This window comes from Ictidomys tridecemlineatus, chromosome 4 (genome assembly GCF_052094955.1).
Source record: "Ictidomys tridecemlineatus isolate mIctTri1 chromosome 4, mIctTri1.hap1, whole genome shotgun sequence".
NCBI lineage: Eukaryota > Metazoa > Chordata > Mammalia > Rodentia > Sciuridae > Ictidomys > Ictidomys tridecemlineatus.
The window spans coordinates 54,289,234-54,306,704 of record NC_135480.1 but is presented as its reverse complement, the minus strand read 5'-3'; the positions used below and the strand labels follow the sequence as shown (position 1 = coordinate 54,306,704).

Below are 17,471 nucleotides of genomic sequence, written 5' to 3'. Positions count from 1 at the left end.
GTAATATATTGTCATTGCAAAAATATTTTATGTGGCAGCTGAGATTGGTGGGAAAGGAAGATGCTAGTGTGTTATTGTTTTGCTTTGTTTCTTTGTTATTAATAATTTATGGATTTTTTTAGGTTTACACTACAGTAGAGTGTATTTTGACATATTATACATACATGGAGTGTAACTCCCCATTCTGGTAGTTGTACATGATGTGTAGTTTCACTGGTGGTGTGTTTATATATGAACACTGGAAAGTCATGTCCAATTTATTCCACAGTCTTTCCTATTCCCATTCTCCCTCTCTTCCCTTCATTATCCTTTGTGTGTTAGCACAAAATGCAATGAACTTCTATTCTTTCCTACCTTACTCCTCTTATTCTGTGTTAGGATCTGTATATCAGAGGGAACATTCAGCCTTTGGTTTTCTGGGATTGGCTTATTGTACTTTGGCTTTCAAAAATTTTTATATTTTTAAATTGTAGATGGACACAATACCTTTATTTTATTTTTTTAATAAGGTGTTGATGATCAAACCCAGTGCCTTACTCATACTAGGCAGTGCCCTGCCACTGAACTACAGCTCCACCCCCTTGCTTTGTTTTTTTTGAGATGGGGTTTCACTATACTGTTCTGGCTAGCTTTGAGCTTGTGGTCTTCCTGCCTGAGCCACTGAGTAGCTGGGATTACAGGCCTATGCCACCATGCTTGGTTCAAGATGCCAGTTTTAAATGAAAGAAGATGTTTGAGTTCATAAGTAAATATTTTTGTGTTATGGTTTGTATGTGTGTGTGTGGGGGGGGTTTAATGTGGTACTGGGAATCCAACCCATGGCCTGCCTCACATGTGCTAGGTAAGCACTTTACCACTTACATAAGACACCAGTCCTTGTATGGGCTTTTGTTTACTACATAACATGATTCTATGGATTCAGATGATAACAACCAAGAATTCAAAAAGCTTTTTGTATTTGAAAACTATTAAAAAAATTCAAAATACATGGTGCTAAAATCAATAGATTAATGAAACAAAATGTCCACACACAGACTCTAGAGATAAACATGCAGGATGTTTACAGAGAATGTTTTGGGGATAAACACCCCTGGAAGGAAGGGAAGGGGAGGAGAATATGCAAGACTGAGCAGAAGGGAGTCACCTGAGGTAGGGGCCCAACAAAAGCTCAGCAAACCCAAAGGTCACGTGGCCCTTCAAAATTGTCCTGCTTTGGGGTACAGTGGCTGGGCCTGTGTGCCTGAAGTGACCACTCCTTGGATACAATCTGTCCCTGGTAGAAGGGGAGGCAGGACCCAGATTTGGGGCTATTTCCCACCCACACTCCAGCAGCTGGGGAGGTAAGTTCTTCATTCTGGAGGGGAATCTGGGAGGCACCTCACAGGGTCCACTCCGCAGATCTGAGTGTATATGAAGAACTCAGTGTCTGTTTAAGTGTTGGTCATGAATCTGGGAAATGAAATCTACTTGATAAGTGATGCTGGAAACATTGATTGTAACCACCGGGAACACACATGGATTAGACTGTTATCTCATCTTACCTGACATTAATTTCAGATAGATTAAAGAATTGAAAGAAAAAAGAAACAATATACCTAATACTTGTCAGCTTGAAGGAGAGGGAAACAGAAGTAAACTTACCTGTAGATGTATGTACCTCAACAATAAGAACAACTAATAAAGAATTTTCAATGTAAAGCAAGGCTATATTTATGAAAAGTTAGATCTTTTGGGATATAACCTCTTGAGTACAATTACTAGTGTGAAAATTCATTAGGATGATGAAAATTGCAGATGCACATTCCAATATAAAAGGATTGTCTAATATTAATGGATTTTTTGTGTGCATTAGACTTTTTATATGAAAAATTCTGATGGATTACTAAAACATTCTAATTATACTTACAAGGGTAAGCAAAGGTACAGTGTCCTAGACACAATTTCCATTCAATATAGAAATCTTTCTAGAAGAATTAAGTGCTTATGAGATTTTTGTATTTCTAGATGGTTTTACCTTTGCTTTTTAATTGAACTCTTTATTTTAAAATAATTGGACAGTCACATACAATTGTAAGAAATAATAACAATTCAGAGATTCTATATTCCTTTTACCCAATAATAACATATTGTAAAATTATCATGCAATATTCCAACTAGTATATTGACAGTGATACCATCAAGATGTAGAATATTTACATTACCATAAAGATCACCCATGCTACCTTTTATAACCCAATGACTTTCCTTCCTTTCTCATCCTCTCCTTAACTTCTGGCAACAGCTAATATGTTCTCATTTCTATCATTTTATTATTTCAAGACTTTTTAATTATATAATACCCTGTTTGTTAGGCATCTAGTTCATTTTTCTTTTAACAATTTTTTCCTTAAAATTTTTGCACTATACTTATACTACTATACCTTTTCTTTACTGATGTAATTTTCACATTGATAACTCTTGGCAACCATTTACCTTCAACCTTCTTCTCCCAACTCCAACCTAACTTCAAGTGGTCCTTTCTCCCATTTTTTTTCCTTATAGGTTGTTAAGAAGATACATAACCTATTCCTACTATACTAAAATTATATTTGATAAAATACTCTGGGCAAAATTATAAATGTATAGAGTATCTGTCTCACATGAATTCTTCTTTCTGATAAGAATGGAAGATAAGGGAAGTGATATCAGGAAGATGGTGCTGGGGATTGAACCTGGGGGTACTCTATCACTAAATGCATCTTCAACCCTTTTTATTTTTTATTTTGAGACAGAGTCTCATTAAGTTGCCCAGGCTGGCCTCATACTTATTTTCCTCCTGCTTCATCCTCCAGAATCACTGAGATTACAGGTATAAGCCCTCATACCTGGCAAGTATAGAGTTTTCTGTATAATTAAGATTATCAGCCTAAAATAGTTATAAGATATTTTATAAACCTCATGATAATTGCAAAGAAAACACCTATGAAGACAAAAAAGAGAAAGGAATCAAAGAATGTTACTATAAAAAATCAACAAATCATGAAGGAAGACAGTAGAACAGGAAAAGATGAACCATGAAAGAAAACAATTAGCAAAATGGCACTAGTAAGTCCTTACTTATCAATAATTACCTTAAACATAAATGGACAAAAATCCAGAGTCAAAAGATAAATATTCATCCAAAAAGCTGTCAGAATTAATAAAGGAATTCAATAAAGTTGTAAGATCAAAAACAAAAATATCAGCTGCTTTTCTATACATTAACAATGGACTATTTGAAAAGAAATTAAGAAATAATCCTATTCTAAAATAGTCCAAAAGAGTAAAATGCATAGGAATAAACTAAGGAAAGAAAAGATCTGTACCCTGACACCTGCAAAACATTGATGAATGTAATGGTAGAAAATATAACCAAATGAAAAGGCATCTGTGTTCATGGATTGGAAGACCTAATATTATTAAAATGTTCACATTACTCAAAGCAATTTATAGAATCAAGACAATCCTTATCAAATCCCAATTATATTCTTGCCATAAGTGAAAAAATTAATCCTAAAATTCATATGGAACCACAAAGATTCCAAATAGCCAAAATAATGTTGAGAAAAAAGAACAAAGCTGAAGCATCATACTTTCAAAATACCTTTACAATAATTGAAACAGTGTGATACTGGCATAAAGATAGACATATGATCAGAAGAATAGATAGGAATTTCATATATAAACCTTACAGGCATGCTCAAATGATACTTAAGTGCCATGACTACATAATGGAGAATGGCAAATCTCCTCAACAAATGGTATTGGGAAATTAAATAAGTGAATATAAATGGATCAAATTAGACCTCTATCTTATACCATTTGCAAAACTAAACTCTATATGGGTAAAGACTTAATGTAAGATTGGAAACTAAAAAATTTCTAAAACAAAACATAGGGGGCAGCTTCACGACATTGCTCTGGGCAATGATTTTTTTTTTAAATTGACCCAAAGCACAGGCAATGAAAGCAAAGATAGACAAAAGGACTGTGTCAAACTAAAAAGCTCCTGCTCAGCAAAGAAAACTATCATCAGAGTGAAAAGGCATTCTATGGAATGAGAAAATATTTGCATGTACCTGATAAAGATTTAATTTCCAAAACATATAAGGAACACTTTTAACTCAATAACTAAAAAAAATCCTCTAATAACCCAATTAAAAATGAACTAAGAAGCTACATAAAATTATATCTCTTCCAAAGAAGACAAAAATAGCCACTGGATAATTAAAAGATGATCAATGTCACTTGTCATTACTTGAATGTAAATCAAAACCAAAATTAGATATTGTCTCATGCTTGCATAAATGGCTATTATTTTTTTAAAAAAGACAAGAAGTGTGTTCATGGATATGGGGAATTTAGAGTCTGTACACCATTGGTGGGAATGAAAAATGGTACAGTCCCCTGCCTTGGTCTGGCTGGGCACAAATCACGAGCCACTCAAGCAGGGACAAACTTTATTTCCAAACTCCCTCGAAGGCCACACACACACACACACACACACACACACACACACAAACACACACACACACGGCCTTCTCCCTAGACACACCACACATCAACCGGAAATCCCTCCTCCGGATCTTCCCCAAGCAACGCCCCTTGCCTGACAGTAAAGATCAAATATAGAATACAATCAATCCAGCATCACAGCAATTATATATAGCTTAACTCAAGTCATCATCTCAATGGTTCGCTGACATCACCTTTCAAACATTCCCTCTGGCAAATGCCAGGAGTCATTCTGACCCGCTGTGGCTCTCAACAGTCCCCCCAAGGAATACAATATAAGGGTTCATTTAAAAATTAAGAATAAAAAACACTGTATGATCCAGAAACATGTCTTCTGAGTATTTGTCCAAAATAATTGAAATCAGTATTTTCTGGATTCAATTAATCCATGTTCATTGCAGCACTGTTCAAAATAGCTAAGATGTAAAGACTGACTAAATCGCCTTTGACAGATGAATGGATAAAGAAAATGTGGCATATACATACAGTGGAATTTTATTTAGCTTAAAAGAAAAGGAAATTTTGCGATATGCAACTTCAATGTCCTTTAAGATATTATGCAAAATGAAATAAATCAGTCACAGAAGGACTGGTGCTACATGATTCCACTTAAATAAAGTATCTAAAATAGTCAAGTTCACTGACTGAAAGAATAGAATTGTGGGTCCAACACCTGAGGGTGGGGGACATGGGGAGTTACTCATCCATAGGCACAAACTTTGAGTTAAACAAGATGAATAATTTTAGTCACATACTCTACCACAGAGCTACACCCTTGACTCTTGAGTAAAGATAGAGATGTCAGAGTTACTATTTTAATTGGCCATAGCATAGATTAAAAAAATGATTTAACATCAATTCAACAAATGTCTATTTTATGCCTCCTCTATTTCTAGTACTGGACCATTAAATATGGATTCAAAAACAGTCATAGAGACTGTATCTTCACACCAGGGAAAGAGGAAGATTTTTAAAGGATTTTTAAAAGAAAAGTAGTAGTAGTAGTCAAGAGTTGTGAACAAAATGTTAGTGGAAAGACAGGAATGAAAGGAATTTAATTCTCCCAGATGTGATCTGGGATGTTTTTATGGACTCATTGGCTACCTATTTGTGTCACTCATCAGTCACAGTTAGGTAGGAGATAGGGCATGGGAAGGAACAGAAAAAGCAGAAGGGAGGTTGCCACCCCTGACACTCCACCTGAAGCCCAGCCTCTGAGACAAAACTGGGTCTTCGTGAGGTTAAAGGGAAGAAGTTAGATGACCACAAGGAGAAATTCAAGTCCCTGCAGGGAAAGCCCTTTATATGAAATAGCCCGAGGGACTGACCTAAATTTAACTCTTTGCTTGTCAACATATTTTTAGCATTTCAATTTGTTCCTCTTTTATGCATTTTCCAGGGGAAGAGGGGCAGGCAGAAACTTACCATTTTACAGTATAAAAGAAATTGTGTCAGGTTCAGCTGTCAAACAAGGTGCCAATCAACCCCAAATCCACACAGGGGAGAAGTGGAGAGCTAGCACATACCAAAAAAAGCAATCTCCACTGCGTTGATGGGAACTTGAGCTACTTCACAGCTTGGCCCACTCCCAGTATACTCCCAGATTATACTTTTGCTTTCAATAAACCCTTCCTCGCTAACCTCTGCTGTCTGGCTCAGTTCTTTGGTGGAAAGGCCAAGAACCTGGACAGTCATGTTTTTTTAAAACCTAAATGAACTGTCTTTCTAGGACACATGGAACCTCACAACATGTCCATTTCCTAATTTGTTGAAGTCTAGATGTTTGAGCTGCTAAATCCTCCAAATGTAGATCATCAGGCTTAGCCTTTTTCCAAAAAAGAATTTCCTATGAACTTTCCAATTCAGGATAAAAGGAACCTGACTTTTAACCTAGTGAATATTGTGTTATGTAGCCATAGTTAAAGAACACCACAAGCTAATGGTGGTGATGACAAGTGAACAGGCAATGCAGAAACTATATATGTCAGAGTCTTAAAAAATGTTAGTGTAACCTTTATTGTTCTATTTGAAAACACACACAATAGTGGACCAGAGTAGATAACAGACAGAGAAAGAGTTATTATGTCTACCAGTAATCAGTGTAACGCATATCATGTCTAGGACAAATCTATAAAATATGGGAAATAACTGGTTGTGGTGGCACAGGCCTGTAATCCCAGTGACTCAGGAGACAGACAGGAGAATTGCAAGTTCAAGACCAGCAATTTATCCAGGCCCTCAGCAACTTAGTGAGACCCTGTCTCAAAATGAAAAATAAAAAGGACTTAGGATGTAGTTCAATGGTAAAGCATCCCTGGGTTAAATCCCTACCACACAAAAAATGTAGAAATACATTATTTTTAAAGTTTATGTCACTTCTATGAAAATAATATTGCAATTCTATTGGATGCATCTTTGTAAACCAAACCCAAAGTATCTCTAAGTGTAGGTGGCATGCATACCTGGGCCACTGCATATGGCCACATTTCAGCAGTGCCACAAACTGCTGCAAGCATATTAGTCATTTTAATCTAAAAATCAACTTAAATTATAGCAAAATGTTGTGATTTATTTTTTCACATCATTTAATTAAAAATAAATGAAACCCCTGAGTATTTAGAAAATATTTCGCTCAGACTTTTACATAATCATGTACACATTTTAGTTCTCTGTCTCAGTAGGTGAGTACATTTAATTCTCTCTCCAGTGATTTGTCTGTATAATTTTACAAAACAAGTGCAGTAATTAATTCGTAACTTCAAGTGAAGTAAGTAATTTGGGGCAATATCCCAAATGACCCAAATGATACTTAAATATGGCTTTGCTATACAGCAACAATTCCTTGGAGCCTCTCCCCACTGTTTCAGTAGATATTTAACTAGTTTATACTTCTTATTTTTTAACAACATAGAAATATTTAATTCTCCTGTACGTTCCAGAAATAACAAATTACTATTTCAAAGAAACTGTTAGAAATTGAGGACCTATTTGTTATTCCTCTACTTTGAAAACAGGGCTTGGTGTTTTATCTACATCATACAAATTAACACAAGAATCACATGAGGTATGTATCTCCTTTTTTACAGATAAGAAAACAGAAAATCAAGAAATTCTTATAATATTCTCATGATTCCATATACTATAAGAAGTAGAGTTAGAAACTAATGCCAGGTTTTCATGGCCCCAAAGTCCATGATATCTCTACAAATCACTAAACTAAGAGCTGGCCTTCCCATGAACATTTAAGTTATTTACAGATTATGTTATTACAATCAGTGTTGTAAATATCCATTTATATATTTCTTGTGCACATAGGGATTAGACTTGCTCTATGGTGCACAATTAGAAATCTAATATCTGGCACCATAATCCAACTTTAGAAATATGTGTGTCTTTTATATGCCTATTTTCTTTAAAAATATATTTCTGGTTTGAGTCTTTGTCTAGATAAAAAAGAATCTGATAATTCTGACACTTAATCCTATGGGATGTTGATAGTATACAATTTGACAGAATCTTTGACTCAGAGCATGGTTGCTGATAGTTACATATGCATTTTTAAAAATATTTTAAAAATGCACCACATAAAAATAAATAAAATACAGGTATTGTGTCCAACTACAACTAAAAAAACATTTTAAAAAATTATTCTTCAAATAGGGGTTTTTGAAGGAAAATCAAATTATTCTAAAGAATATGCTGGTCTTTAGATTAGAGTCTTGGAAAAGGATGAACGTGACTAGCATTCTCTCCTGTCTTTGCTCATGTGCTATATTTCAGAACCATTATTCTGAAATGCTAATTATAATGTTTCTTTCAATGTAATTTTCTCGATTTCCTAGCTAGCTACAACACCCTGACCTCCCTAATCCTCCTGCTTGTGTCAAGTGCCCTTACTACTTATTTCCATACCATTGCTTATTGGAACTGGCAAAACTAAAAATAACCTAATGCAAGTCACCAAGTATTTCTACTTACTTATAATGCTAGTCCATAATGTCACCTAGACTGTTATTGCTTCACACAATCCCATAAGCATAAAAAGGTATGATAAAGAAATAATCTAGGACACATTATGAAATATCTCATAACAGTACTAAAAATTCTGTTTGGCCTTTCCATCTTGAATATAGACACGAGCCAGCTCTTGGTATTGATTATAATAATTAACAGTATGATTATTATTCCAAGAAAGTGAGAAAGTCAGAAAGAAAGAGATATCCAAGTCAATTCTACCTTTATTGGCCCAGTAAGCTGCATAAATAGAGAGAGCATTTACTAAATAGAGAACATAGGGCAGAGGTACATTGGGATGGGAATGGAAAAACTAAGAGCTGGCCTTCCCATGAACATTTAAGTTATTTATAGTTATGTTATTACCATCAGTGTTACATATATATCCATTTATATATTTCTTGTGCACATAGGGATTAGACTTGCTCTATGCTGCACAATTAGAAATCTAATATCTGGGTTCTAAGATAATTGAGTTTTCAATTTTAATATTTTATAGAATTTGAAAAGAAAACTTGTGTACCCAAAGTATTCTATAAGTGAAACAAAATTTGCCATTTTAAAAAACTTAACTGCAAGCTTATATTTAGGTGCACACATTAATCATGGGATCATTTCAGCCAGTTAAACTGCCTCTGGTTCTGGTTTTGGTAGGCACCATTAAATGGAGAGATGGAGACTGAAAACCATACGGCAGTGACAGAGTTCATCATTTTGGGATTAACAGACAATCGCACACTATGTGCCATCCTCTTCGTGGTTTTCCTAGCAGTGTATGCAGTGACCATAGTGGGGAATATCAGCATAATCCTGTTAATCCGAAGCAGCCCACAGCTCCACACCCCAATGTACCTCTTCCTCAGCCACTTGGCCTTTGTGGACATAGGATATTCCACGTCAGTTACACCAATAATGCTCATCAGTTTCTTAAGAGAAAAAACTACTATCCCTCTCACAGGCTGCATAGCCCAGCTCGGCTCAGATGTCACTTTTGGGACAACAGAGTGCTTTCTCCTGGCCACCATGGCCTATGACCGATATGTAGCCATCTGTTCTCCCCTGCTGTACTCCACCCAGATGTCCCCACTGGTCTGCTTCCTTCTGTTGGGAGCATCCTACCTGGGTGGTTGCATGAATGCATCATCATTTACAGGCTGTTTGATGAACCTGTCCTTCTGTGGCCCAAATAAAATCAACCACTTTTTCTGTGACCTCTTCCCACTCCTGAAGCTTTCTTGTGGCCATGTTTACATCGCTGAGATTTCTCCTGCCATCTCTTCTGCCTCTGTTCTGATAAGCACATTGTTTACCATAATTGTGTCCTACATATACATCCTCCACTCCATCGTGAAGATGCGCTCCACCGAGGGAAGGAACAAGGCTTTCTCTACCTGCACTTCTCACCTCACCGCAGTCACGCTGTTTTATGGGACAGTTTTGTTTGTGTATGTGATGCCCAAGTCAAGCTACTCAGCTGATCAGGTCAAAGTGGCCTCTGTGATCTACACAGTGGTGATCCCCATGTTGAACCCTCTCATCTATAGTCTGAGGAACAAGGAAGTGAAAGAGGCCATGAGAAAACTGATGGCTAGAACACATTGGTTTTCTTGAATTAAATCAGATATAAATCCACAAATAACAAAATCAATGATTTGGGGGACATTGGTGCTTGATATTTTAATGATATTTATCATTAACTTAATTACTTCATGTCAGCGAACTGCTCCTTGTCAATATGGAAAGCCAATGTTTATTTCCATTTTTTGAAGTTAAATGTGTCATTTACACGATCAGCTGCTGGATTCAAAAGAAATATGGATTTTACAAGGTAAGAATACTTCAGAATATAGTTGCTACCTTGAAATCTTTCCTATTTACCAATTACAGAGTCCTATTTAAATAGAGACATTTCAAAGATCAAATTTATTGAAAATTTTATCTTGTAAAATAACATTTGGGAAAGAAATGCCCAGTAGATGTGTAATAATCAGCAACACTGACAAGTCAGGTAGTTCAGGTCACTTCCTTTAAGGTCCTTCCTAGCCATGAGCAATGGATATTGACATTTTTGGAAACAGTGATGTTGATGTCTCAGAAAAAAAAAAAACCTACTTATTTTCCTTTTAATTAAACCAAAGCAAAAATGAATGATTCTGCTCTTGGTCCTTATGAGAATCAACTCAGATAGCACAGAAGAAACTAAAATGAATTTCAGCTGAGGTTTATTATTAATTGAAGTCTTCATAGATCAGCTTTAGAATAGAACTTTGGAAGCAGACATTTCATTGGACTTCCCTGAGTAAGAGCTGATATACAGAAAATTATGGTTCAAGCCAAAAAATATATTTGCCATGCACTTCTGTATCTCTCAAGGGGTATCCAGTGTCACTACTTCTACTGTGCTTTGCAAAACTGCTCAAGATGTAGTCTGGTTATGGCAATTGCCTCTAACTTGATTCCCTGCCTCCTGTGTTAACTTCTTCTGCAATAATTTCTGATTCGTATTTAAGCTGATGAATTTTTTATTAGTAGTATAGCAATACTGTTGGACAAATCCTGAGACAGTGTGAAGGGACCATTTCACAAGCCGACCTCCCATTCCTGGGTTCTTCACTGACCAGATCAAGGGATAGTGCCTCTTCTTCAGCCTAAAAGCCATTGGTCCTATTTCCCCATTTATGCTTGTTTACCTGCATCTTTATGGACCCATAATCCTCTTTAGTACAAAACTTCTGGAGTTAAAGACACCACAGACATGGCCCTAGGCAAACAGAGAGCTCTCAAGGCATGCTTTCAGCCTGGTTTCGGACGGGCCGTCTTAGTGTTGTGGTGGGAACCTGCACTCGGCTGGTTGACGTTTTTCACAGGCTGCTTCCAGCTGTCCTCTTCACCTTGCCCTCCACACCTGGCCCTTCAACAGGGTTCATTCTTACCCTCTCTCCCCATCTCCCAGTGGTTCCTTGAGTGACCCTATCTTCTCCCATGAGGTCAATGGCCATCTGAGTGGTCTTTCTTGAAAACCACATGAACTTCTTCACTGGCCTTTTCCCCAGATTCTCAGACTCAAGTGTGCTCTGACCAAATTTATCATATTTCTTCTAAAGCTGTTCCATCTCCTTCATTTCCTTTCTCAGTAACTTCTCAGTCACTTCTTGGTGAGACTGGTATTCCAAAAAACTTGGGGTAGTCCTCACTGCACACCTTTATACATGGCTGGCCTCATTCCTTCTCTTTTCTTCTCTTAAAAGGAAAATATTTATGTATTGACCTCATTTATCTAAGCCCCTTTGGTTTAGATGTTAAAATGCTTCCCAATTAATTATGATAACTCTATGCCTGGATTGGCCCTGTGTGTTTCAACTCTAAACGATTCAAGTAATTAAAATCATCCAGACTTAAGAGATGTGGATGCATTTGTCTTGTTAAGTCCTTATTGTTCAGGTTATAGATCTATGCTCGTTTTACTCTCAGAAGTTTTGAATCAATTGAAGCGTGAAAATGAAATGAAGATATATGGAAGAGCAAAATAGTACCTGTAGAAATGAAAGGGATGACATTAGGGAACGTGCTTTTTATTTGTGGACACATGTTTTCATATTCTGTTCTTCTCTTTTGGTTATTTGCACTGCTGGGGATCAAACCCAAACCCTTGTGCATGCTAGACAAGGGTTCTACCATGGAGCTAAACCCCCAGCCCTGTTTTCATGCTCTGAATCCTAGAATTTGATACTCTCTCCTTCTCTGTCACTTTCAGATCTTTCCATTGAAACTATTTTTACCCATCAGCTTACAACATGGCCCAAAACAGTCATAAGCACTGAGGGCAGGCCTGGTCCCAAGAGAAAGGAGGAAAAAGAAGGGCTGGGATGTTGTTTTGGGGGTAAATCATGTCTTCTCAAAATTCATATATTGAACTTTTAACCCTTAATACTTCAGAATGTAACTGCATTTGGAAATAGGTTCATTACAAATTTAATTTGTTAAGATGAGAGTTTACTGGAATAGGGTGGATTCCTAATACAGTATGACTGATGTCCTTGAAGAAAGGGGGATTTTGGACACAGACATCATGCAGGGAGAATGCCATGCAGAGATAAAGATGGAAATCTGGATGCTTCTATGTGCCAAGGAATGCCAAAGACTACCTTCAAATTTCAAAAGCTAGGAGAGGGACATGGAACATATTCTCTCTCACTGCCCTCAGAAGGAACCAATCCTGCCAACACCTTGATCTTTGACTTCTAGCCTCCAGAACTGTGAGATAATAAATTTATGTTTTTTTAAGACACAGAGCTTTTATCCCTTTGTTATAATAGCCCTAGTCAAATAATACAATTGCATAACTAACTTTTTCCCTTAAAACTCACCGTCAATTAATCTAATCCTGGAAGAGAAGGGCATGAAGGCTTGGAAAGATGCCAGGTGTGAGTCAGTAAGTGAAGATCAATATTCCTGTTACGAAAAATCAAAAACTCATTTCAAACAATTTTATTAAAAGTTTTCAATTACTACAGATCATAGGCAGGGAAAGGAATTTGAAAAGATTCTGATCTGTTGCGTTAAAAATTTCTTAATCTATATAAATTTCTGAGAAACATTCCCCTTCTGAAATAGATTGGGACTTAGGGGCTTATAAACATTTGTCAAGAATTTATAAAATATTTACTGTAACAGGGTATTGGAGAAGGTTAAAAACAAAGGGACAAGAGAGGGCCATGAAATCATTGTATATTATTTTTGAGATGGTGGTAATATAGATGCATACATTTGTCAAAAGTCCTGTATGTGTATTACACTGCAATAAAGTTGTTTTTAAGAAGATTCTACAAGAGAATTCTTTCTTTCCCATTTTTAACTAAGGCTACAGGTATCACCTACCTGCCCATGTGATTAATGCTGTTTCTTAACTATTTCTCAGAACTGTTGCTTCCTCTCCTGTTATACCTCCCCTGGTTTTCTATAAGTTTATGCTCTTTGGTATTCTTAATTCCTTTATTTTATGCTATCCTTATACCTGCATAATTTTTTCCTCCTTAAAAATATTGTTTTTCATTTTCATGCAAGTCTACTGGTGATGTTTTTTGCTGTTGTTGTTTGAGGGTTTTGTTTTTACCAGTTAAAAATCTTAGAGCACTTATAAAATTTTATTGTTTTCTAGTTTCAATCATTTTCCTTGAAAGTCAACCATCAATCTTTTTTCTTTTGTCTTTGTTTTTGTTTAAGGGAATATAACTTTTATCTTCTCCTGGAAACTTATAGTTTCTCTCTTTCTCTGTTTTTTAAAATATTTTGTTTTAGTTGTAGTTGGACACAATACTTTTATTTTATTTTTATGTGGTGCTGAAGATTGAAGCCAGCACCCCACACGTGCTAGGTGCGTACTATAAAATTCAGGTTTTTTTTTTTTTAAATTTAATTATGGGCAATGAGGATAAAAAATTGTAGAGTCTGTACATGAGAGGGTCTTACTCCAAAATCTATTTGATTTTCTTCTGGCAGGTAATAAAGGCATTGGATTGAACCCTTTGAGGAAATGGAAATCTTGTACTCAAAGAGATCATTCATACAGAAACAACTGATATTTCAGTATGCAATATACTCCTAAACTTGCATTGTATTAGAACAGAAATAGCATTTCCAGAGCTGCTTGGACATTATACTTTGTTGGTGATGATGTATTACTAGCTTAGTCTTACTTCAAGGTAAGGTATAACCCTTTAGGAGTCTCAAAAAGCTTAGAATGTTACAGTCTCCTCCATCTTAAATCGCCTAACTCTATCAAATTAGCATTACAAAAGGCTAAAATCTCTGCTCAGATCTTCAGCCTCCCACAGGGTGCCTTGTGCCTGGTGTTTTGATGTCCTGCCAGCCCCTGTGTGGCTTAGGAGTAGTCAAATTTCTTGAGACAAAACCACACATAGAATTTCAGGTTTGTTTCTATACAGTGGTTTCAGGATCTTGACCTGGCAAATCTTAGCTGCCTTGGCATCTTCGACCTCCAAAGTATGTACTTACCCTGTCACCCTACCAAAAGGCCCAGGACCTACCTTTTTGCTGAATCTCTATTTCATAAGGAACAAGGAAAGCTTGGTCCTTATGCCATCCCTGGTCTGCTGCAATTTCTAGATACTTGGGCCTCTTTTGGAGGCACACTCAGTTGCCAGAACTCCCTGGAAGTATGTTGTTCAGGCCTAAAATCAGTGGTGCTCATTTGCCTGAAGGAGTCTTTGACCAACTGCCTCATGTTCTTGGCTTCAGCTATCTTATAGTTATTTAAATATTGGAGCTAAAATATTTAATTCATACATGACTTTAGCTATTATAAAATGTTGTGGATGATATACATTATGGCATTTATTTATAAATCATAAAATGAATTAATTTATAAATTTAATTTATAATTTATTAATTTATTTATTCACACAAATGAGTCACTTTATTAACAAACTTTCTGACAGAAGTTAATAGACAATTTTCTTTAGTCTCAGCATGAAAATTATATGCAGAGGAAATGGAAGCAAATGTATAATCAAGTTTGTCCTTTGATTTATTCACTTTTTTCTATATAATATATAAAATATTTTAATGTATAAACATTTCTAGGCTTTTTGTTAGTTTTACCTTACTTTGTATACTTTTCTACTTTATTAGAAGAAATTTTCTGCTAAAATATGAAGAAAATGATAGGAATGACACAAAGTATTTTCAAATAATTCAAGCGTGAAATGGAACCCTCTTAGTAAAACAGCTAAGGGTGACTGAAGCACACTCTCTATTTATCCAGCCTCACCCCAATGTGACTATAACAGTCTTCTAGCATTATGACCCTGTTTTCCCACACTTAGCCTCACGAGCAATTTCTACCTATGTGATTTGTGCATGTGGATGAATATAGCCAGTTTTCTCTTCTGGTGACCAAGTTTGAGTAAATATTTTGAAGTGTGTGGTAAGAAAAAGTCATATAGTAGATGCTCAGGTTAAAAGGGTTATCTGTGTTGGACACTGAGTGAGAGACTTCTTCCAGTAAACTGGAATCAAATTATGGTTGTATACTTCCATCCTTGGGTGATTTTTGTCCAGAGAAATACCTTCAGCACATTTTTGTCCTAACTTTCCAGTTCTATACTTCCTTTACACTGGCATAGTCACTTTTGCACTGTCTAAATTTGGTTGTGTATAATCACTTTGGCAGAAATATTCTTCTTGGGCTAGGGTTGTAGGTCAATGATAGAGCACTTGCCTAGCACAAGTGAGGCAATGGGTTCAAACCTCAGCACCATGTAAAAATAAAATAAAGGTATTGTGTCCATCTACTATAAAAATATTTTTTAAAAATATTCTTCTTTCTTCTAGCTTTTACTTTAGTTTTAGAACTTAAAAATATTTTCAGTTCTACAAAAGTGGTTCACATATTATATAAATTTAAAAAATATGTACACACACCATAAAATACAAATAGAAAAATAATTTCAACCCAATAGTGGTAGACGTCTCCTGTTCCTCTTTCTAGATTTTTTTTCTGCCTATTTTTTACTCTAAACTAAAGAGGTTGACCAATATGAACCCCATCTACAGACCCTCTTGCCTGTGGCTCCTGGGAAATCCTGGAAGAGGAGACTGAAGTCTGAATGCTCCCCTGGTTCTTTCCCTTTTAGGTCACCTGGGATGGCTGTGGCCTTCCACCAAATGCCACATCTCTTGACAGGTGTCCACTCAGCATAACTCTCCAGGTTCCTGTAATCATCTATACCTCTTGCCCTTCCAGATCTTGAACTGGTCACTAGCCCTGGGAAACACTATTACTCCTGAAATCTTTAGTTTTTCCTAAATTCTTCCCATGACCTGGTAAGTTACTCCTTTACTGAATTCCCTTCAATTATCAAGACTGAACAAGCCATCTGTTTCTTTCAGATAACCTGAATAACACATCATTTTCCACAAGTTATTTGTTGTTAAAACTTCAATGTTTATTCTTTAAAACATTTAATTTTTTGAAAAAAATCACACTTTTCTTTTTACAAAAGAGTATATTTATCATACTATAAACAAATAGATGGTATATAGAGTAATAGACTATTTTATCATCCATAAATTATACACATCAGACAGAACTTAATGAATTCAAGTCTAAATTTCTTAAGCTGACTTTTATAGAATTCCCCAATGTGATATAACATTTTTCCAGCATTATGACCCTCTATTGTCCCACAATGACCTTGCAAAACTTAGTTACTCACTGTTCCTTAAATATGCTCCCTACTTTTCTGCTTCATGGCCTTTCCTTTTGTTGAAATTACTTTCCACCTATCAGTTATATATGAAGAACATTCCCAACTGGCTTCAATCTCACCCCTGTGAAACTGCTTTTATTAAATCACCTAAGTCGCCAAATTTGAAAAACATCAAAGTACCCATCATCTTTCTTTTTGAATCACTTTTCTTTTGTTATTCTGTAATTTCACATTCCTTATCGGGGCTTCTCCCTGTCTCTCTTATCTACTTAAATTCTTCATTGATGAAGATGTACAACCTTTACCAGAACTTAAAATGTTGGACTATCCTTGGTTTCTTCCTCATGATCTTATATGTACAGCCAATTATTAGTCACATTTACACATTACTTTGAACTTCCTCGACCAAGAGTGAACTTCCTCGACCGAGTGCTTTTATGAAGTTATCCAATCACAATTTTGTGCTGCTATAAAAGAATCTCACAAACTAGGTAACTTATAAAGAAAAAATTTAATTTCTCAGAACTCTGGAGGCTGAAAGTCCAAGATTACGGCATCAGTATTTGGTGTCTGGTGAGAATGACATCCTCTAAAGGGAAAAAACACTCTATGTTCACATGATAGGAGGCATAAGGGCAGAAAAGAGTGAACTTCCTCCACCAAGTGCTTTTATGAAGTTATCCAATCACAATG

General features: G+C 36.0%; 1 protein-coding gene across 2 annotated transcripts; it reads left to right on the top strand.

Annotated features, from left to right (window-relative positions):
- Positions 1-3,981: 3,981 nt before the first annotated feature.
- Positions 3,982-10,158, top strand: LOC144376793 (olfactory receptor 5P4). 2 transcript variants are annotated; one of them, XM_078045072.1, is made up of 2 exons: positions 3,982-4,008; positions 9,220-10,158. In XM_078045072.1, exons 1-2 carry the CDS (start codon positions 3,982-3,984, stop codon positions 10,156-10,158), a joined length of 966 nt encoding a protein of 321 aa, XP_077901198.1. The 2 variants fall into 2 exon arrangements, with proteins under 2 accessions (XP_077901198.1, XP_077901197.1); XM_078045071.1 differs by lacking the exon at positions 3,982-4,008.
- Positions 10,159-17,471: the final 7,313 nt, after the last annotated feature.

Excerpts from the sequence above, each read along its gene's own strand:
- LOC144376793 (XM_078045072.1), top strand. The coding sequence starts at position 3,982 with ATGAAAGCAAAGATAGACAAAAGGACT. Across the intron at positions 4,009-9,219 it reads CAAAGATAGACAAAAGGACT|ATGGAGACTGAAAACCATAC; the intron begins GTGTCAAACTAA and ends TTAAATGGAGAG.